The 22,939-nt window shown below is 37.9% G+C and overlaps 2 protein-coding genes across 6 annotated transcripts in view; one reads left to right on the top strand and one right to left on the bottom strand.

Moving 5' to 3' along the window:
* The window catches only part of CEP76 (centrosomal protein 76), a 28,340-nt gene extending 15,176 nt beyond the window's left edge, over window positions 1-13,164 (bottom strand). For 2 of the 5 annotated variants that reach the window (XM_070747493.1, XM_070747490.1), the window contains exons 1-7: window positions 11,601-12,441; window positions 6,024-6,179; window positions 5,437-5,518; window positions 4,247-4,471; window positions 3,160-3,345; window positions 2,604-2,701; window positions 1,261-1,389 (exon numbers count right to left, since the gene is read on the bottom strand). In XM_070747493.1, the coding sequence (XP_070603594.1) occupies window positions 1,261-1,389; window positions 2,604-2,701; window positions 3,160-3,345; window positions 4,247-4,471; window positions 5,437-5,518; window positions 6,024-6,179; window positions 11,601-11,663 (939 nt within the window). In that variant the 5' untranslated portion in view covers window positions 11,664-12,441. Of the gene's footprint in view, window positions 1-1,260; window positions 1,390-2,603; window positions 2,702-3,159; window positions 3,346-4,246; window positions 4,472-5,436; window positions 5,519-6,023; window positions 6,180-11,600; window positions 12,442-13,117 lie in introns of those variants that run through there. The other 3 variants (XR_011558704.1, XM_070747492.1, XM_070747494.1) reach the window with 3 other exon arrangements.
* PSMG2 (proteasome assembly chaperone 2) lies at window positions 11,965-22,842 on the top strand. Its single transcript, XM_070747499.1, has 7 exons — window positions 11,965-12,257; window positions 14,102-14,273; window positions 14,839-14,897; window positions 15,873-15,991; window positions 19,317-19,487; window positions 21,604-21,724; window positions 22,143-22,842. Exons 1-7 carry the CDS (start codon window positions 12,198-12,200, stop codon window positions 22,233-22,235), a joined length of 795 nt encoding a protein of 264 aa, XP_070603600.1. The 5' UTR covers window positions 11,965-12,197; the 3' UTR covers window positions 22,236-22,842.
* Window positions 22,843-22,939: the final 97 nt, after the last annotated feature.

The following is a 22,939-nucleotide window of genomic DNA, read 5'->3' as shown; positions in this document are numbered from 1 at the left end:
CCACTTCTGTCTGGTACCTGTATTCAACTGGATGGCATCACAGAGGATGAATTCTCCCAACAACGATGGGGGAAGTGAGTGAGATATCTACTTGTGAGATACGGTTGATTGTGGGGAGGGGGGGTAGGTGCTGGTGATGACAGGTCAGTCTTCTTCTTCCTGAGAGGGGGCCCTTGGAGACATGTTGGGGAGTAAGAACATTCTTTTCCTTGCTCTCTATGGCTTTCTTCCCCCTCCCTTCCGGAAAGAGGCCGGCAATTCTGGACATTAGCTGAGGAGGGGGAGTTATATCCAATGCTCCCGGCAAGCTTCCCACAAACAACATCCATGGGGAAGCCGAAAGGGAGTTGGGAGTTGCTCCTAATCCAATTACTTTTTTGCTCAGACATGGTCATTTATTTTTATTTATTTATTTATTTATTAGATTTGTATGCCGCCCCTCTCCGTAGACTCGGGGCGGCTCACAACATACAATAGAACAATTCACAACAAATCTAATAAATTTAAAAAATATTAAAAGACCCCATTATTAAACCAGACATACACACACATAAATTGTATAGGCCCGGGGGAGGGAGGAATGCCTCAATTCCCCCATGCCTGACGGCAGAGGTGAGTTTTAAGGAGTTTACGGAAGGCAAGGAGGGTGGGGGCAGTTCTAATCTCCGGGGGGAGCTGGTTCCAGAGAGTCAGGGCCACCACAGAGAAGGCTCTTCCCCTGGGACCCGCCAGATGACATTGTTTAGTCGACGGGACCCGGAGAAGGCCAACTCTGTGGGACCTAACCGGTTGGTGGGATTCGTGCGGCAGAAGGAGGTCCTGGAGATATTCTGATTCGATGCCATGAAGGGCTTCATAGGTCATAACCAACACTTTGAATTGTGACCAGAAATTGATCGGCAACCAATGCAGACTGCGGAGTGTTGGTGTAACATAGGCATACCTGGGGAAGCCCATGATTGCTCTCGCAGCTGCATTCTGCACGATCTGAAGTTTCCGAACACTTTTCAAAGGTAGCCCCATGTAGAGAGCATTTAGTTTATGTTTAGATAAGAAATATCCCTGAAAGGATGACCCAATTGGCATGGGTTAGTAAATAACTAAAACGAAGTTACTAAGATTTTGTGGTGTCTGTTTTTTCACTGGTCTAACTTGAAAGGCTAACATATACTGAGTTCAGGGTAAATTTGTTTCTACAGCCTTTTATTCACATAGTATAAAAATTGTAAAGTCTAGAATATGGAATGGCATATTCCATACCTGGGCAAATATTTTCACTAGTCTTGAATTGTGCGAAGTCCTAATCTGTAAGTATTCTCTCCACCACTGCTTTGCATACATAAGGAACAAACGCTCTTTTTCGGCTGTTTTCTGCCGTTCTAAAGAAATCTGTAATTGAAAAAACAACGACCATGTGCTTTACTATGTTTCAGAATTCTCTTTTGAATTCAGAAAATTTAATTATAAATCATAAAGCATATGCCCTGCTAGTGTAAATTGAACTAATGGCTAGTATAAACTCCTGCTATTGACAAAATACAGTAAACATTTATATAATTCAAGGTATAAATAACTAATGTTCTACTATAATTAAGCTCTAAACTTAAATCTGAATATCGTTGATTAATAGAGTGTAAGATACATTATTATTATGTAGTGTACTTGTGGTTGAGTAACACATTTCAAGAATGATTAAAGCTTGATCCAGACTTCTTGTGGCATAGCAAAATAAAGAATACTTTGCCAGTAGTAAATTTATAAGAATATTGATCAATTTTCAGAAAACTTACAAAAATAATTTTTTCTTCTTATGAAATTCCATGCTTTTGCCCTGGCTTCTTTTACTGCAAGATTGGGCAAGAATTATCAAATACATACAAAATTACAAACAACTTTATTGTTTAGGACAGATTCGACAGTGCCACCTCCCACATAAATTGGCCATTTGTCATAGAAAATGTGAACTAGAATGCATATGTCATAATATTTTGAAAAACACTGGAGTTACTCATTCCATATTCCATATTCATTTTAATATTTATTGTGTTAACTTTGATTATAGGTAGTCCTCGACTTACAGTCATTCATTTTGTGACCATTCGAATTTACAACAGCACTGAAAAAAATGACACCATCATTTTTTACTCAACTGTTGCAGAATCACAATGATCACCATCATTTTTTACAAAACTGTTGCAGCATCACAAGGGTCATGTGATGGCAACTGTCTCACATTGATGATGGTTAAAGTGTACTGGGATCACGTGGTCACCTTTTATGAAAAATCAATGAGAAAGTCAAATTCACTTAAAAACCATATTATTTAACAACTACAGTAATTCACTTAACAACTGTGACAAGAAAGGTCATAAAATGGGGCAAAATTAACTTAGCAACTGTCTCACTTAGCAATGAAAATTTTGGTTTCAATTGTGGTTGTAAGTCAAGGACTACCTGTATTTAGGAGGGAGACCAGAATGTTTCAATAAAACTACATGCTTGATAACACACAAATTTTAACTAGAATGCATATGTTAAGCGAAAATTGCTTAACATTAAAATCAGTCTGAATTGTATTAATATTACTGTTAATTAAAACATACCTGAGTATTAACTATTTCTTGAGAAAGAGTCTTGTTAAGTTTTGGATAGATTTCAAGTTTGATATTAAGTACTCCAACAGAAACCTTTGATTCTGAACCTTTGAACCAAAAGTTATAGAACAACTTTTGAACTTAAGAAAATAGTTTTTACTAGATCAAGCATTTAAAATATATACAATGCCCATATACTGTATTTCTTAAATTTATAACTAAATTTATCACTCTTAAATGTGTTTGAAGCCTGGGAGACAATTTTCCCAAAGCATAAATTTAAATTGGATCAGTTTGGAGTATTAGCAATCAGCAAAACAAAGGAAATAATATTCTGATTGAAGAATGAAGGGATAATCAACAGAGAAACTACTTTCTAAAGTTGTACCATAAGATGCCATTCTGTTTCTTCCTACCTCTATAAATGTTATTGCTAAAATTCAGAAAAAGTACTCGTGAGAATTTTCTTCTATGAAATAAATCCTCATCACTATTAATTCCATCTTTTTTTCAAAGTTGCACCCAACATCATTTCCCCCAATATTAAAAAAGGTTTTAAACTTACCTACACCAAGAAGTTCAACTGCCACATTTGTTATCCTGTTTTCTGCACTAAGGACAGATCGCCATTCTAAGAAATAGGATGCTACTAATGTGGTCTCACCCGAGGTGTCTGTTTTGATCAAGACAATGTGCACTGGATCACATATGGACAGCATAGTGGTAGCATCAACCATTTTGCTTCCTTCACCTGTCAATATCACATCCAACCAAGGTTAACTAAAAACTCCAGCTAAAAGTGCTTTCCATTCATATTGTGATGTTATCTATGTAAATTCACTTAAAATTAATAAAGAATATTCAGCATTTACATGACATAATATTAAACAAAAGTTTTTATCATGACATATCAGCAACTATTTATAACCAGTTTAAATCATTCAGAAAATTGGGATTGGAAGTAGGGAAGAAAAGATAGGTTTTGATTGAAAAAAAGGTTAGTAGGAAAAAAATTAAGCACTTATTCCCATATTCTTTTCTTCTAGTAAGAATCATTGAATTAAAAAAAGAACACACCAAATTCACTAAAATGAAGTACTGTAGCTGGTTAGCTTGCTATTTCACTGTAAGGTAATCCACAATGGGAAACAGTATTTCTAAATAAAGTCCCAAGTTTTTAAAACTGGTGAGATATCAAATACGCGAGAAAATCTTTCAAAAAAGGAGGAGCACATTTGAATTCAATTCCTTTAAGTAATTCTATTGATAGAACAAATTTCTAGCTCTATTCATTAAAATGTTTAAAACTTTATGTAAAAAAGAAATCCATGAAAATGCCATCTTTTACAGCTCAGAAATAAACGGCATCAATTTCTCTGAAATTTATTTGGGGTTAAACAACTTTCTGAGCTTCCACATATAATAATCTTTTCAGATATATACTTTTCAATACAGTAAAAATATACAAGTAAAAAAAAGGGAAGAAAAAAGGAATGAAAAGAGAAAAACAAAGTTATGCCTTCCACCCTTCTATCAAATTAGTCATCAAAAAGTCATCAATTTGATGTTTTGTTGCTTCAACAAAAACCCATATAAAGTTTGCAGTCTTTTTTATAATGTTGAGATTCTCATAAATGTACAAATTTACCTACCTAAAGTATCCTTGTGTACTTCAAGCAAAAATCCATCACTGAAATCTGGTTCACAGGCACACGGAACAGGTTTAGAGCGGAAACGCTGGTTCCGGAAATGTAAGTAAAGAGTGAAGGTAGAACAAGTTTGACCAGGCAAAGGTTCGGGTTCCTGAAGATGCTCTAGGAAAGCTTTTCCCCCCAAAACCTGAAGGTAAAGATACCTTCGTGTTGGATCAATATTTGCTGTAAAGTATTGGAAAAATGTAAGGTAATACAAATGGTAAGTAAAAATACAGATAGCAATTTTTTTAAAAAATGAATAAGATCTTCAGAAACTTTAAAAGACTCCTTTTAAAATAAGAATGTACTTCACATTGTTCATCTAATATTTATTTTAAACGTATTAATTGTTTTTCTTATCAAATCTATAATAATGTTGCTTTTGACCAAATTGTGACTTATTTTAAAGACAATTACAGAATTGTATTATTTAAGATCTAACAATCATATTATGGTACATTTTTATAGGTATACATATAGGTTTACCTATTAGGTGAAAGATTAAGATTGCATATAGTCCTTGCTTAGAAATACTGGTAGAAACTAGGATAACGAGTCTGCGGAGAGGGGCGGCATACAAATCCAATAAATAAATAAATAAAATAAATAAATAAAATAAATAAGATTTTCAGTAGCTAAGTGGCTATACAAAACAATGTCATCTGACTACACTCCTTAGCAATTGCAGTTCTTGCTTACTATCATTAAACAAATCCTACATTAAATGTGACATCCTGTGATTACTTTTTGTGACCTCCTACCAGCTTCTCCATTGAGTTTTGCTCAAAGCATGATGGTAATGAAGGTTGCAAATGGTGATCATATGAATGTGGGGTGCAGCAATTTCAAAATTGTGATCTGATTGTCTACCCAGAAGGCAATAACTGACTGCAAATTTTGTAACTATGAGGACTGGTCATATGTACTACTCGATTAGCACTATTGAATCATCATTAAACAAGGACCATGGTACCTGAAACAAAATTGTTTCGATATCAGATGGGCAACAAATAAATGTTATAAATTAACAAACAAATTTATAAAAGGATGCCCAAAATATAGAGGGGAAAGAAAAGTGTAAACAAATCACAGAATGAACATAATCTCATCATTAAAGTTTTATTAAGATAATACAGTATGTAACTTACTTTTTTTCAATAATGCTGGTTGCCTGTCAACAAAGTGTGTAGCTGGTTTTGGAGTGGAAATTCTTTCCCTTTCATTTATGTCCTGTAGATTTAATTTTTTTTTTTAAAGGTCATTTTCAAATTAAATTTTCTTACAATTCTGTAAATCTTTCTTTTTACTTTTACTTTATTTTATTCTCTCAAATATCCAGCCTAGGATATAGCTTTATGATTCAACATAGCTAAATATTCCAACATCCATAAGCAAATAAATTTTTGGTATGTATTTTTTGAAATATGCATTAAATAAGAACATTCTAATGTTTGCATTTCAGCATGCCCAGGTGTTTTATGTTCTCTTATTTGTTGATTTTAAAACTAGTATATTTGTCAAGAATAGAATAGAACAGAATAGAAACACAGCAGCTATTTTATTTCCAAATCAGCCTACATTTTATTCCAGTTTACTAAAGAAACAGAATCATTTATATTGTTTTAGATAGTTTTATATCACAAAGAAGCATCAGAAATTCTTTCTTCAAGGAGAACAATAATTTTATTATGCTCATTAATATTGCTCCATTTTTTAAATGCCAAACTGTACTCACTGATACAAAGTTGAGTTCTTTCATAACATCATCAATGATTCCTCGCTGTGCTAGGGCTTTCATTAAATCTTCTTCAGATAATTGTTGATGTTGAGGTGCCAATTCTTCTCTTATGGTCTCAGCAAGAACTGATCGAATCCTGCTATGAACATCCATCTAAAAGTAAAAAAATCTCTGTTAACAATTCCTAAAATATATTCTAATCAACTTTTCAAATACGTCATTCCAAAACAAGATCAGAATAATTTCTAGATGAAATTAAGTTCAGATTGGCTCTTCCATCAAATGCACAAGAGGTATAGGCATCCATTGGCAGAAGGATATTTTTGCCCATTCACCTTATCTTCAGCATCATCTATCCTCTTGCTTAGCCAGATCTTTTTATCATAACTTTTCTACATTTGCATCTCTAGTTAACGAAGCAGTGGAAGTGATGTGCCGGTGCCTGGAGGCTGTTGGGGTCTGGATGGGTGTCAACAGACTCAAACTCAACCCGGATAAGACGGAGTGGCTGTGGGTCCTGCCTCCCAGGGACAATTCCATCTGTCCGTTCATAACCCTGGGGGGGGGGGGAAATTGACCCCCTCAGAGAGGGTCCGCAACTTGGGCGTCCTCCTCAATCCACAGCTCACATGAGAGAAACATCTTTCAGCTGTGGCGAGGGGGGCGTTTGCCCAGGTTCGCCTGGTGCACCAGTTGCGGCCCTATCTGGACCGGGACTCACTGCTCACAGTCACTCATGCCCTCATCACCTCGAGGTTCGACTACTGTAATGCTCTCTACATGGGGCTACCTTTGAAAAGTGTTCGGAAACTTCAGATCGTGCAGAATGCAGCTGCGAGAGCAATCATGGGCTTTCCAAGATATGCCCATGTTACACCAACACTCCGCAGTCTGCATTGGTTGCCGATCAATTTCCGGGCACAATTCAAAGTGTTGGTTATGACCTATAAAGCCCTTCAGGGCATCGGACCAGAATACCTCCGGGACCGCCTTCTGCCGCACGAATCCCAGCGACCGGTTAGGTCCCACAGAGTTGGCCTTCTCCGGGTCCCATCGACTAAACAATGTCGTTTGGCGGGACCCAGGAGAAGAGCCTTCTCTGTGGCGGCCCTGATCCTGTGGAACCTGCTCCCCCCAGAGATTAGAACTGCCCCCACCCTCCTTGCCTTTCGTAAAGTTCTTAAGACCCATCTCTGCCGTCAGGCATGGGGGAACTGACACATCTCCCCAGGGCCTATACAGTTTATACATGGAATGTTTGTGTGTGTGTTTGCTTTTAATAAAAGGGGTTTTTAGTGTTTTTTAAATTATTAGATTTGTTTTTACATTGTTCTTGTTATTGTTGTGAGCCGCCCCAAGTCTGCGGAGAGGGGCGGCATACAAATCTAATAAATAAACAAATAAACAAATAAATAAATAAACAAATAAACAAATAAATAAATAAATAAGCGCAAGTGCAGAGCTACGTTGGAACCAACCTACATCAGTTTGCAGGACCCAATTGGTACATTTTCTGGAAGGGACTGTAAAACTGCCATCTCGAACTCTACTATAAGTGAAAATCCATTATTTACATTTCCACTGGTTATTTTACTGATTTGAATGTGTTTAATGACATATTTTTTACAATTGAAAATAAGCTTTTAGCCCCAGGTTTACCATTTTATTTTCACTTTATATGTTGTTACAAAATGGGATCAAGCAAATTTTTGGGCAGCTTATTTATTCTGTTAATATTCTTTTCAACTATGATTTCAGGTAGTCTACAACTTACAATTACAATTGAGCCCAAAATTTCTGTTGCTAAGTGAGACATTTGTTAAGTGAATTTTGCCCCATTTTATGACCTTTGTTAAGTGATTTATTTATTTATTCAATTTTTATGCCGCCCTTCTCCTTAGACTCAGGGCGGCTTACAACATATTAGCAATAGCACTTTTTAACAGAGCCAGCATATTGCCCCCACAATCCGGGTCATTTTACCCACCTCGGAAGGATGGAAGGCTGAGTCAACCTTGAGCCGGTGATGAGATTTGAACCTCTGACCTTCAGATCTAGCAGTCAGCTTTAGTGGCCTGCAGTACAGCACTCTACCTGCTACGCCACCCCGTCTCTCAGAATTACTGCAGTTGTTAAGTTAGGAACATGGTCATTAAGCAAATCTGGCTACCCCATTGACTTTGCTTGTCAGTAGATCACAAAGGGTGATCACATGACAGCAGAAGTCTACAACAGTCATAAATATAAGTCAGTTGCCAATCATCTGATTTTGATCTCATGACCAGGGTAGTGCTGTAATGGTCCTAAGTGTGAAAACCAGTCATGAGCCAGTTTTTTCAGTGCTGTAGTTTTGAACAATCACTAAATGAAATATTGTAAGTAAAGGACTACCTGTGCTAGATCAACAATTACTAGTAACTAGCTGCACTCTAAATGTTCTTTTGTATATTTAGAACTGGCATTTTTTCCAAAAGTGTGGTTTTAATTTTAATCTTCACCATCCTGTATCTGTCTAGTCACAACAGTGTATTGTCTCTTAACAAAAGGGCAGAAAAGAGCAACAAAGATGGAAGCTAAAACATATGAAGAACGGTTGCAGGAACTGGGCATGGGTAGTTTAATGAAAAGAAGGACCAGGGGAGATATGATAGCAGTGTTCCAGTATGTCAGGGATTGCCACAAAGAAGGAGTCAACCTATTCTCCAAAGCACCTGAGGGTAGAACAAGAAGCAATGGGTGGAAACTAAACAAGGAGAGAAGTAACTTAGAACTAAGCAGAAATTTCCTGACAGTCAGAACAGTTGATCAGTGGAACGACTTTTCTCCAGAAGTTGTGAACGCCCCAACACACTGGAAGGTTTTAGCAGATGTTGGATAACCATCTATCTGAAGTAGTGTAGGGTTTCCTGCCTAAGCAGGCGTTGGATTAGAAGACCTGCAAGGTCACTTCCAACTCTGTTATTATTATTATTAACAACTCAATCATTCGACCATGTAACTTTTTATCTGTCATTTCTTTTCAAATTCATCAAAACAAATCAACGACCAATTTAAAGCACTGGGTTTATGCCAAAAAAAGGCATTATGTAATCTGAGAGCAATATGCACCCAAGGTCTTCTTTTTATTATTTTTCTAATCATAACTGCTAATGACAAAGTTTCCTGCCATCTTTATTTAGGAAAAGTCACAATGTAAGCCTTAAAGCAGACATACATCATAAAAAAATTTCCACAAGCTTTCCTGCAAAAGCCCCAATTCCCTATTTCCCTACATTTTCTACAGCCCTTCATCGGCCCCTCCTAAATGTTAATGGTTGCCCAATCTATCACAAAATATATCTCGTAACTCAAACCATAGTTTATAATCCTATGTTATCACAACTTGTCGCAACATGCTAACCTAAGCCATAAGCATCGCATTTTGACTTAGCATGTGACACAAGCCTGAACATCGCCTTGATTTGATAGATCAGAATAATGCCCTGGAATAGCCAAAACAGCATTTAAAGACTTTAAGTGAATAAAAATAGGTTAGAATTGCCTTCCCTAGAATTGCAACACTGAGTTCGCATCATCATTAATATACTTATTAATATATTTATTATATATATATATATATATATATATATATATATATATATATATATACGTCATCTTCAGGCTGGTGCTTCTGTCCTTGTTCTAGGGCGAACACAGTGAGACCTGAGCTGCCTTCCCTCTATAAATACTGGTGGGTGGGTGTGGTTTGATGGCTTAGCAGCTGCATGCTGTGTTGAAACTTCCTGGTGAGTCAGTGGGGTAACACCTGGGGTATATTATATATTAAACATAATATATAATATAATATATTGTAATACTGTATAACTATATTTATATAATATAATATCTAAGAATGACTAGGGGAGACATGATACCGTGTTTCCCCGAAAGTAAGACAGTGTCTTACTTTCTTTTTATGCCCAAAAGCCCCACTACGTCTTCTTTCGGGGTATGTCTTACATTGGAAAAAAATTGAAAGGGTCGCGTTCCCGAAGGCATCTCCCCAGAATCCAGAAGGGCAGCCGCGGGACAGGAGCCTCGTGAGCCCTTTTCCAAGTTCAACCTCAGGGCTCCAAGTGGCGTGCACGCGTGGAGCCGCAGACGCGTGTCGGGGAAGCGTGTGTCTGGAGGGGAGGAGCCGCTCTGCGCAGTTGAGCAGCCCCACCTGCCTGCCGGAAAGGAGGCGGGCAAAGGAGGGCGCAGCTCCGGCCGCTCGCCGCTGGCCGCTTGCAGCCAAGCCTCGGCAGGACTCGGTTGCTGGGACGAGCGCCTTCGCTGCAAGCCGCCGCCCGTTCGGCTCGCTTCGGACCAGCGTCGTCTTTCGCTTTGCCAAGCCGGGGAAGAGGCGGTGGCGCCGCGGCGAGGCGAAGGCGAGGGGTGCGCGGGGAGCTTGGAAGCGACGTCATCGGGCTCCCCCCGGCAATACCCCGTGTTTCCCCAAAAGTAAGACATATGTCTTACTTTTGGGGTACGGCTTATATTAGCCGACCCCCCTGAAACCCCCGATATGTCTTACAATCGGGGGTGTCTTACTATCGGGGAAACAGGGTAGCAGTGTTCCAGTATCTCGGGGGCTACCACAAAGAAGAGGGAGTCAAATTCTTCTCCAAAGCAGCTAAAGGTGGGACAAGAAGCAATGGGTGGAAACTAACCCAGGAGAGAAGCAACTTAGAACTAAGGAGAAATTTCCTGACAGAACAATTGATCAGTTGAACAGCTTGCCTCTAGAAGTTTTGAATACTCCAACACTGGAAGTTTTTGTCTGAAATGATGTAAGGTTTCCCTGCCTAAGCAGGGAACTAGAAGACCTCTGTGGTCCCTTCCAACTTTTGTTATTCTGTTAATTGGCATATAGGGTCTCTTGCTTCAGCAGGGGGCTGGACTAGATGGCCTACAAGGTCCCTTCCAACTACATTCTACTCTCTACAATACACACTGTACACTACACTATACACTCTACACTACACAACACACTCTACACTATATTACACACAATACACAACACATTACACATTCTACATTACAATGCACACTCTACATTACAATGCACACTCTACACTTCACAACACACTCTACACTACACATTATATTCTACACTACACAACACACTCTACACTACACACATTGTACTCTACACTACACACTCTATCCTACTCTACACACTCTACACTACATCACACACACTACACATTCTACATTACACTGCACACTCTATACTAAACTGCACAATCTAAACTTCACAACACACTCTACACTACACTACACATTCTACACTACATACACTACATTACACACTCCACCTACACACTCTACTCTACTCCTATCTAGTGTGCTCCATGAACAAAATTCCCGAACTTAGTTTGATCGTTTTCTGTGCCGAAACCAGGCAAGAACTAGGAAGAAAAAAACTATGATCAAATTAATCTTGGGCAAGGTGTTATGTTGTGGAACACGGCCAGTGAGATCAGATCACACTCAGACTAGAGCTGGGATGGTTCAAAAGAAAGAGCCGTGCAGCGAAAGAAAGACCCTCACCTTCGTCAGCTGTTGGTGAATGATTTCCTTCAGTTCCGAGGCTTTTTCTGGCGGCAAAGCCATCTTCCCCAACTGCCGTTACAGAGACGGCAGAAATCGCGTCAGTTACCGAGAGAAAAACCCTTCGCCATCATCCCAAACCGCCCGCACCTCCCGCTCACTGGCCCGCTCGCGCTTCGCCTTTGCTCTGCCGAGCTCCCATTGGCTCAAACGTTAGCCAACCGGGACCTCTGACGCCCCGCCCTCATCTGGGCAGCGGTCCTTCATCCCAATCGCTTTGGGCTAAAGTCTGTCCAAAACAATCGCCTGAGGAAAAAATCCCGGCCCTTTCTAGTCCCACCCTCCTTCCTAATTTCACTCTGGCAAACAACTCGTCAGAGAGATGTTTCGAAGTTGTTCTTTCGGCTCCGTTAAGCCGTTTCTGGTAAAGCCGTTACCTCAAAGGAGAAAGGCTGACAGGCACCGGCCGAACACCTATTTCTGCCAAGGACAGTAAGAGGACCTAGGACAGAGAAACCGGCACACTTTTTCTCCCCGGTTTGGATCGCTGCGAGGTGTTTATTTCCTAGGCGCGTTTGTTGTTTGGGCCTTGCCGGGATGTTCGTTTCCTGCGATGGCTGTGCGTGCTCCGATTTCAAAGGCTTCACACTCCTTATGGTAAAATGAGGATTCGTTTTCCTAAGTTGCATAGCCAAGTACAGTATCTGTTTTGGTCGTTGTCGAGCAACCAGAGAACTGCGCACAAAAACGAGAGCGGCGCGTTTTTGAACTCTGACCTTTTCAGGAGTCCGCTTGGTGAAGTTTTACAAGCGGGGTGGGAAACGATGGCCCTTTTTACGACTCATGGACTTCAACTCCCAGAATTTCTGGGCCATCCATGCTGACGCAGGAATGCTGGGAATTGAAGTCCACAACTCCTAAAGGGGCTACGTAGTAGTTCCCGCCCCCTCTGTTTTAGAGGGCTATCGAAATCCTTGGGGTACGCTTGGAATTCATGGTTCTTTCTTTCTTCGTGGCTTTCTTTTCTACCCATTATAACAAAAAAGACTATGGCTCACAAGATGACAGTTTCCAGTTTTATAAAATAAAATCTGTTATTTGAAAACAATTCTACTTTGATTGAATTTGATTGATGGAATAGAAGTGTTCTTTAAAATAAACAGATTTAGGACAATCTCATCATTGGATTTTTGCAGCCTAGATGTAGTACAGCTCAGATTTTTGTAATAACATTTAGACTTACATACTGCTTCAGTTTACAGAATCAACATATTGCCCCCAACAATCTGGGTCCTCATTTTACCCACCTCTGAAAGATGGAAGGTTGAGTCAATCTTGGGCCGATGGTGAGATTAGAACTGCTGAACTACAGCTAGCAGTTAGCTGAAGTAGCCTGCAGTGCTGCACTCAAACCACTGCACCACCCAGCTCATAAGTAGTCCTCAAATTATAACCAATCACTTATTGACTGTTTAAAATTATGACACACCCACAAAAAGGTACTGTACAATACTTACAACCTGCATTTGAAGTTCTGATGGCTAGGACCTTTCTGAAGTCGTGTGATTGCCTTTGGGATGCTCAACTACTGGCCTGCATTTATGGCTGTTTGCAGTATCCTGCAGTCACATGACTTGCAATTTTGGGGGTTTTGCCCCAAATAAACCAATGTTTATTTCTGGTTCAATCAAAATACAAGTTGGTCATATGCATGCCTTGACTTAGGGGGTCATTCATAAAATGGAAATTTCAGACTCCATTGCAGTTGTAAATGGAGGACTACCTGTAGTGTTATCTGAAACCTTTGGACTCAAGGAAACTAAATTTACTAATGGATTATTCATATGGTTCAGCAATGTTTTTGTATTATGATTTTTAAATTAAATAACCATTGTAATGTGTTAAGAACCCATCGTGTTATTGAGACCTTCTGAAATTGCCTGAAACTTAGTTTCTTGCTCAGTGGTGCTCTTAAAATCTGCTTTCCCCAAACAGTCACTTTAAAGTCTGCTGGGTCCCAGAATAGAATAGAATAAATAGAATAGAATTCTTTATTGACCAAGTGTGGTTGGACTCACAAGGAATTTGATTAGAGTTCATTAATAATTTCCCTTGTTTTGACATTATTTCTGTATAGTATTTATGTACAAAATTAATATAATTAATATTCGTATAAAATTAAATAGAAGTGTAATATATAATTGACATGAAATTTTCTAGTTCAAAAATATTATTTAATTATTCACAATGTAACTGTTTGAGCTTTGTTTTAATGCATGAGGTAAATGCAAAAGTATATAATCAATATGTTTTCAATTGATTAAGACATGAAGTGAATATATAAATACAGAGTCTTTCAGTTAATTTATAACAATATTGTAATTTAGTCTTATGGTTTTATAGTACAAAATTGATATATAGCTAATTTGATATGTTTTTCTAGCAAATAGAATTAGTATTTGAGTTGCTATATACTTAAATTTATTTTTATCTAATTTTAGCCAGCTGTATCAGTGGGCAATGTGGGCCAGCTGGCTACAGATTTAGTTATTTCTACACTTCAGATGCCCAGAGTTGGGTACTTTTATACTGATTGTCTTGTGCCAATGGTTGGGAATAATCCATATGCAACAACTGAAGATGATGCAACAGATCTATGCATAAATGCTGAAGGTAGGTGGTGTAAATATAGTCTTGCCATCCACTAAATTGGGAATTGATTGGGTACTTCTGGGATGTGTTTGTGTGTGTATGTATGTGTGATGATTTGCTGCAAAAAACCGGCCATTGAGAACAATGGGTTTGCTTAACCCTGCCGGGTTTGCTTTACGACTGCTGGAAAAAAAAAACAGCAGGATCAGTCTTATGATGACCCTCTTTGTGACCATCATGATCTACTGCCATAATTTCCAGGATCAATTATGTCATAACTCGAGGACTACATTGCATTTTCATTACAGATGAAACCCTAATCTGTTAGTAACCAAAATGATTGATGCCATTGATCCTGAAGTTTAAAATCATCAGAAAAATTGAATGATGAGTGTTTATAAAATGTTTTCTCTCCCCTTTTTTTTAAAGGGGTACTCTCTTCTAAATTTTTGTGATAGGTTTGTCAAAATGCAACATAGGCACGATTTCAGAGCCCCTCTTAAATTTCCTGGCATCAAATGTAATATGATTGGTTAAAGTTAATTTGAAGTTAGAGCTGACATGTTGCTGGTGCTATTTTTTTCAGTGTATGCAGCAACTTCAAAAGAATTGGTGGTTCTGCAGATCAGATCACCATTTATAAAGGTAAGCATACCTATGTGGGATTATGGAATGCTGTCACATAAAATGGCATGTGTATTTTATTTATTTATTTATTGGATTTATATTCCTCTCCGAGGACTCGGGGCAGCTTACAACATATGGCATAACCATAAAGAAAAGCACAGAAATATAAAGGAGTATACAATTCCTCGGAGAAGTGCAGCATATAAATCTAATAAATAAATAGTAATAATAATTCAAAGTTGCCTGATTGCCTTGGAGAGAGAGGAGAGAGATAACAGAAACTAGAGCATTTGTCTTTCTTTTGATAAGAGGGGAGGTATTGTTTATAGTACATGATGTTAGTTTTTCTAATTTGTCAGATTAGAGTCCCATCAGTAGAATGTAGAAGTGCTGGGATAGTCAAAATAGAGTCATCCCGTAGTGTTATCAGAAGTAACATTCTACTTGTAAAGGTCACTGAATGATTTACATTGGTTTGTATATGATTCCTATGCAACTATTCTGGGAGTGTATTGCTCATAACTTTACTTAGTTTGGGGCTTTTTTGCATTCATTTTGCTGCGAATCAAGTGATCCCTGTACTTGTGCACTCCAATAGAAGACACTTTGTGCATCCAAGTGCTACAGTTTCTCCTTTAATTGGGCATTTCCCCCACAACAGAGACACGGATTACAAGATAAATCCTCATGTCAAAATTGAATAATCATGATTATCCTACAAATAATTTTGTTGAAGATTTTGGTACTGCAGCTTTATGAAAAGCCTCAATATTGTTCACTCAGTGGTTTTAACTCTTTAAATTATTTTGATAAGACTGTAAGTGGATAAATAACTGGATATGTCGAATCATTCTTATTTTTCATTGGCAATAATTAAGAACATTTTTTGCACAACTACAAATTCCAGAGTGTTAAAACTACAGATGAATTAACAAGATTAAAAAATGTAAAGTTCTAACCTATTGCCTTCTTTGCTTCCTGGTGTGATAAAAGAATAAATATAGATTGTTTTGTCAAACATTGCTGTCGTGGGTACAAAACACTGGATTTTCCAAAATTATTCTCTTGTCAAGCACTCATGCTTATCAGCGCAATGACCAACAGCTTCATGGGTAAGTCTTACAGATTATGTAATTGTATGCATAAGGCCAATTGAGCATTATGTCAAGAGAAGTGTACTTACCTAATGGAAGTCTCATCTCTTTGTGGCAATTTTCCTCATTCCTTCCAAGTCTGCCTAGTGAGTTCCTCACATTTCCAGAATAATTCTGATGCTGTAAGGAAGAACGTAGAGAGAATTAGAACTATCCACAGTAAAATATATTCTGTTAGCTCAGTGGTTCTCAATCTTTCTAATGCCACGACCCCTTAATATAAGTTCCTCATGTTGTGTGGTGTGCCCAACCATAGGGCTAGTGCTAATTCTCCCAACAGAACTTTAAGCTGATTGGCAGGAAGGTCAGAGGGACACCCTCACTGTAAACGCCTGATTGGATATGTTCCAAGGTGCCATAATAGAAGCTTTAGTTCTTAAGTAGAAAATGGTTCTTAAGAAGAAGCAAAACAATCTTGAACACCCGGTTCTTACCTAGAAAAGTTCTTAAGTAGAGGCGTTTAGGTAGAGGTACCACTGTAATATATATTTTAATTAATAATTATTGGTTGAGTCTACCCAGTTTGTTGGACAGTTTATTAATTAGTATCTTAAAATTCAGCAGCAAAATAATACTTTGGAGTATAGTGATACCTTGTTTTACAAACTTAATTGGTTCCGGGATGAGGTTCTTAAGGTGAAAGGTTTGTAAGACGAAACAAAGTTTCCCATAGGAATCAATGGAAAAGCAATTAATGTGTGCAAGCCCAAAATTCACCCCTTTTGCCATCCGAAGAGCCCGTTTTTGCGCTGCTGGGATTCCCCTGAGGCTCCCCTCCATGGGAAACCCCACCTCCAGACTTCTGTGTTTTTGCGATGCTGCAGGGAAATCCCAGCAGGGGAATCCCAGCATCGCAAAAACGAGCGCTTCGCTGGCAAACGAAGTCCGGTGGTGGGGTTTCCCAGCGAAGGGAGCATCAGTGAAATCGCAGCATCGCAAAAACACCGAAGTCCTCGAAACCCCACCTCCGGACCTCTGTGTTTTTGTGATGCTGCGATTTCACTGAGGCTCCCCTCGCTGGGAAACCCCATCTCCGGACTTCCGTTGCCAGCGAAGCGCCCGTTTTTGCGCTGCTGGGATTCCCCTGCAGCATCGCAAAAACACGGAAGTCCGGAGGTGGGGTTTCCCATGGAGGGGAGCCTCAGGGGAATCCCAGCAGCACAAAAACGGGTGCTTTGCTGACAACGGAAGTCTGGAGGCGGGGCATCCCAGCGGCGGCAGTGGGTTTGTAAGGTGAAAATAGTTTGTAAGAAGAGGCAAAAAAATCTTAAACCCCAGGTTTGTATCTCGAAAATTTTGTATGACGAGGCGTTTGTAAGATGAGGTATCACTGTATATGGATGTGCTCATGTCATACCCACCTGTCCCTGTTGGAAGTAACTGTGTTTTCATATAGCTTTTCAAATACCTATTTTTTTACAGGTGTAGTATAATCTGAGGAGAAAACATGTTTAATTTATGGAGTTGTCAGTTATATATTGGTTGTTATTGTTCAAGCTCAGGACATTCTCTGCACTAATGAAAAGCATGAGAGTCATTAAGGACCATAAAATGGAAGCACTGTGAATAAACATTTTTCTTGTCCAATAATTATTGCTTTGAATAATATACAAGGCACTCTATGGTCAAACTTTGCATTTTTCTAGTTTTCTAGCTGAAACCACTTTTGGACAGGGTAACTTGTTCATCAGTTACCCATTTAACAATCTAAAAGACTTAACTGCAGTATACTGTACGTGGTACTACCCATAAGGTTGACCTGAATACTGTAGGTAGGTTAAAGCACTGGAACTAGATTGCTGACCAGGACAAGCTATCATTAGCAGAAAACTGCCATTCTGCTATTGATCTAAGTTTAGTACTTGCATTGATGTCATACCGTATGTCCTGCTCATCATTCAAATTATTATAGAAATACTGAATGTAACTGCATTCATGAAGGATTCTGTATTATGCCAACCAGAAGGGGCATTTTCAATCCATGCAGTCTGCTTGTGGAAATAATCATACTTTGTAAGCTGAGCCAATAGTCTGCTTAAGATTGAGGCTTTTGATTAAATAGATAGTACCTTGTCTTCAGGTTCGGTTTGGTATGTAAAAGAATCTCTTTATGGATTTGAATGCATGGTTAGAAAGGTACCGTGTTTTTCAGACTATAAGACACACTTTCTCTCCTTCCCCAATAGTGGATGGAAATGTCTGTGTGTCTGGCACAGCAAATGTTGCTGAAGCCTCGCCCATACACCCGCTCCCACCCTTCAGCCTCTGCCTCCCAGCAATTTGCCTCCTTGCAGCAAAGAGTCTGATCAGCTTCAGCACAGCCTTAGCATAAGCAGCTGATTGGTGGTTGGATTGGCCTCCTGGAATACCAATGAGGATCCTGGGGATAGCCACCTGGAACAGACCAAAAACGGGACACACGGAGGCAGAAAATGGGAGGGGGGAAACACAATGAACAGGGAGAGCCAATGGTAACAAGGTTAGCCAATGAATAGGCACAGCAACTAAGTCAACCAATGAGAGTTAAACACATCGAAGTCTGTGCAGAGAATCGAAACTGAAGCTAGATGCTGGGCTTATCTCAGTCCACTCTGTATTCTCTGTCCACTCTGAACTGGAAGTAGCTAGTAACTGCTACTATGTTAAAGAAGAATTCTGCTAATGGTATTGTAAATACTACTCTGTTATTCTTGTATATAAAGAAGGTTTTTATTTAAATGAATCCTGCTGCATCAGTCTGCCTGTATGTGCTTTCTGGATTTAATTTTCTGCAACAAACTTGGATATGGAGGCCGAAAATGGGATGTGTGGAGGATGAAAATGGGGTGTGTGGAGGTGAAGATATGCGATGATAGTGATCCCCTGTAGCCTGAAACAGCTGATCATCAGTATTCCGGGAGGCCAACCGAACCGCCAATGAGCTGCTCATGCTAAATCAGGCTGTGCTGAAGCTGACCAGTCAATTTGTTGTTTTGCTACAAGGAGGCAAATTGCTGGGAGGCCAATTTTTTTTCCTCCCACCCCACCCCAAAAGCTAGATGCATCTTATAGTCTGGAGCAACTTATGGTAGTTAATGAACTATAAATTATATTTTAACTTTATATAAACTGTTTCTAATAGTTTTTTTTCCATTTGGGTTTTTAAAAAGTGAACTGAAACTATTAAATTTAAACAATTGTTAACCATTTATTAGAGTTATTTCTGTTAGACTTTAACTGTTCTTTTGAAAGGTCACAGTTCTAATTTTTGCACCTAAACTTAAATTTTATGTTTTTTTGACAGCACTTCATTTCGATACTTGATTTCACCTGCTGTTGACAAAACATTGAGAGATATTGTGGAAAGACTGAGTGGCAGTGAATTGGAGCAAATATCAGCATTTCCTGGAGCAAACAATGATAAAATATTCTATATTCCAGGAGGTGGTATTACAAAACTATTATTCACAGAGAGGTTAGTGAGATAGTAATGTTATAGAATAGAATTTTATTGGCCAAGTGTGATTAGACACACAAGGAATTTGTCTTGGTGCATATGCTCTCAGTGTACATAAAATAAAGTATACATTTGTCAAGAATCGTGGTACAACACTTAATGATTGTCATAGGGGTCAAATAAGCAATGAAGAAACAATATTAATAAAAATCTAAAGGATACAAGCAACAAGTTACAGACATAAGTCCTAAGTGGGAGGAAAAGGATGATAGGAATGATGAGAAAAACTAGTAGAAATAGAAGTGCAGATTTAGGAGAAAGTCTGACAGTGTTGAGGGAATTATTTAGTAGAGTGATGGCGTTTGGGAAAAAACTGTTCCTGTGCCTAGTTGTCTTGGTGTGCAGTGCTCTGTAGTGACATTTTGAGGGTAGGAGTTGAAACAGTTTGTGTCCAGGATGAAAGGGGTCAGTTAATATTTTTCCCTCCTTCTTTTGACTTGTGCAGTATACAGGTCCTCAATGGAAGGCAGGTTGGCAGCAATTGTTTTTTCTGTAGTTCCGATTATCCTCTGAAGTCTATGTTGGTCTTGTTGGGTTGCAGCACCAAACCAGACAGTTATCGAGGTGCAGATGACAGATTCAATTATTCCTCTGTAGAACTGTATCAGCCGCTTCTTGAGCAGTTTGAGCTTCCTGATCTGGCGCAGAAAGAACATTTTGTTGTCCATTTTTGATGATGTTTTTGATGTTAGGTGACCATTTTAGGTCTTGAGATATGATAGAACCTAGAAACGTGAATGTCTCTTCTGTTGATACTGTGTTGTCTAGTATTGAGAGGTGAAAGGGTGGAAGGGTTTCTCCTAAAGTCTACCACCATTTCTACGGTTTTGAGTGTGTTCAGTTCTAGATTGTTCCAGTCACACCACAAGGATAGTTGTTCAACCTCCCGTCTGTATGCGGATTCATCATTGTCTCAAATGTCTCAAATATGTTATATTAAACATAACATTATATTCAAAACCTTTTTTAAAAAATAGGAGGTAATCAATGGATCATTTCTTAGATTAAACCCCTCCCCCCCAATAAAATTAGGCCTGAATGTCATGCATTAGACTGTTATTTCACAATAACTTTTTTTCCCCATTTGTGTCTAATTCTTGGACACTGCCAGGAAAACTCCCTCCTGTTTTCCTAGGGCTGAGACAATGTGATAATCTCAAGCTCAAGGTCACCCAGCTGGCTTTGTGCCCAGGGCACGGTTAGAATACCTGGTCATAAGCCATAATTAAAATAGTTCTTTAGATTTTTAGTCTCAAAAGCAAATGCTTTTGGTGTGTTCCTAATATATTGGTTTTCTTTAAAATGCCAGTTTTGTACGCAATACCAGTTGGTTTCTTTCTGATTTTGATAAAAGCTATTTCTAAGAAAAATTATTATGTCTTATTATGAGTTAATTAGATCTTTGATATCAAACCTCTGCTATGTCACAAAATGGGCATCTATAAGACTGATGTTCAATTTTTGAGTGGTTGAAAAGAAATAACTGACTTTTCTTAGGCTTCATGAATACTACTTCCCTTTCTTCTTTACAGAAGTTGTATCTAAGTGCTAAATCAAAAGTGTAGGAAGCAATAGAATAAAATATTAGCATATATTTTTATAATTAATGTCACCAATTAAAATATAAATGTGACTAAGGTGAACAGGACACTAACACTATTTTTTTCAGTCCTTTAAACTTACTGAAACAATATGTATGTACGTGAAATATCACTGTTAAAAAGCCCTGGAAAAATCATTAATACTTTTTGTTGAGTTATCATTTATTTATTTTATCCAATACACAATTAAGGTTATAGAGGATATACAGTACTCCTAGTAAAATATATCAAAGAAAGATACTTGCTTTGCTTTGCTAATTTGACTACTTGTATGTAAAACTTACACAATATGTGGCATGTCGGTTTGTTCTAAGAAAACAAAGATGGATTAATTTATCATGCATGTTTTCTTTAAATTCTTTAAATATATAATGTATCCTGTTCATCTTGTATTCCCAATTCACAGCATAATTTACACCAAAGATAGAGTTTACTGAATTTCTCACTTTACCTTTCTCATTTTATTATTTTAGTTGTTCAAAAGGCATTCCACTGGTGGTTTTGCTGAAATTCTGCTCTGAAGGAGATAATATTCCTGATGCTTTTGCCCTTGCTGATTACCTTAATGAAACTTTACCACTAATTGCACCTCAGGTAAGTATGTGTTCCACTACTTTGGATAGTTTCTTCAGAAGATTCTTCAGAAAATTACATAAAATTGATTATGGGCCCAGAATTTAGTTGAAAGTACTTATTTTTCTTTTAAAACACCATAATTCTATGACCTTTGATAGTTCATTGAAATAAAAACATACACACCACTATTTAAATAAATATATACAATGCTATTAAATTAATTCAAATTAAAAATGATATCCCAATAATAGCTAACATGTCAATGGTTCTGTGTTAATTTATTACTCACTTTATGGGCTAAGTTGCCTCTTAATTCCCTGGAATGCACCCTCTCCTTTCTGGGGATCCATCTCCTTACTTCATTTCATCATAAATATTTAGGTTAATGGGATTATACTGCTGGAAATAATTTGCTTTATTTTTTTTTAATCAATAGAGTAGCACTTCTCAAGCGAAATCTTCACGATGGAAAATACCAAGTTCCTGGAAACTACTTTTTGGTAGTGGACTCCCTTCTTCATTGTTTTAAATCATACAGTTTTTCATGTAGTCCATTTGTATACAATCAAAGTTGTGTTTTGCATCTACAGGGCAATGTAATCTTGTATGCAATTAATGATAAATTTTCATGGATCTTTTAATTTACCGGAGCAAAATTATTACATCAAAACTGAATACATTTGGACATAAAATATATCCTTTGAATGCTTGTTTCAAATATCAAAATGTTTCATGCTTTTTTTCATTATTCATATTTAATTTCTTAAGAATAATAAAGGAAACCTCAGATGTTCAAAATGTATATCACTCCCATTTTTGTCACATTTAGATACATGTAACATTTGGATAAGAGGTAGCATTACATGTGGTAATTTTATATACTGAGGTTTATACAAAATGAAGATTTTATAAAATAATGGGTATTATATTTGATTCAAGTCGAAACTTACCTTTATTAAAACAAATTTGAGGCATATAAAAGTATGTGTTCATATTACAGGTATCGGGATAGTTTTGTTGTAAAATTGGAAACTGGTTTAGGGTTTTTAAAATTTCTATGTAGTTTTAATACTTGAAACTTAAGTACCCACAATTGTTGGACTTAAATAAAGTAGTTGTAAGTATTTAAAAGGAAAGCATTGTTTTCAACTGAGTTATGCTAATATTTGGCAAATTTACTTTTAAGCCGGTAAAACAATTCTGTTACTAAAGAAGAAACTGCTATTGGAGTGT

The sequence above is a fragment of the Erythrolamprus reginae genome, chromosome 3 (genome assembly GCF_031021105.1).
Source record: "Erythrolamprus reginae isolate rEryReg1 chromosome 3, rEryReg1.hap1, whole genome shotgun sequence".
NCBI lineage: Eukaryota > Metazoa > Chordata > Lepidosauria > Squamata > Dipsadidae > Erythrolamprus > Erythrolamprus reginae.
This window is presented reverse-complemented; position numbering and strand designations above follow the sequence as displayed.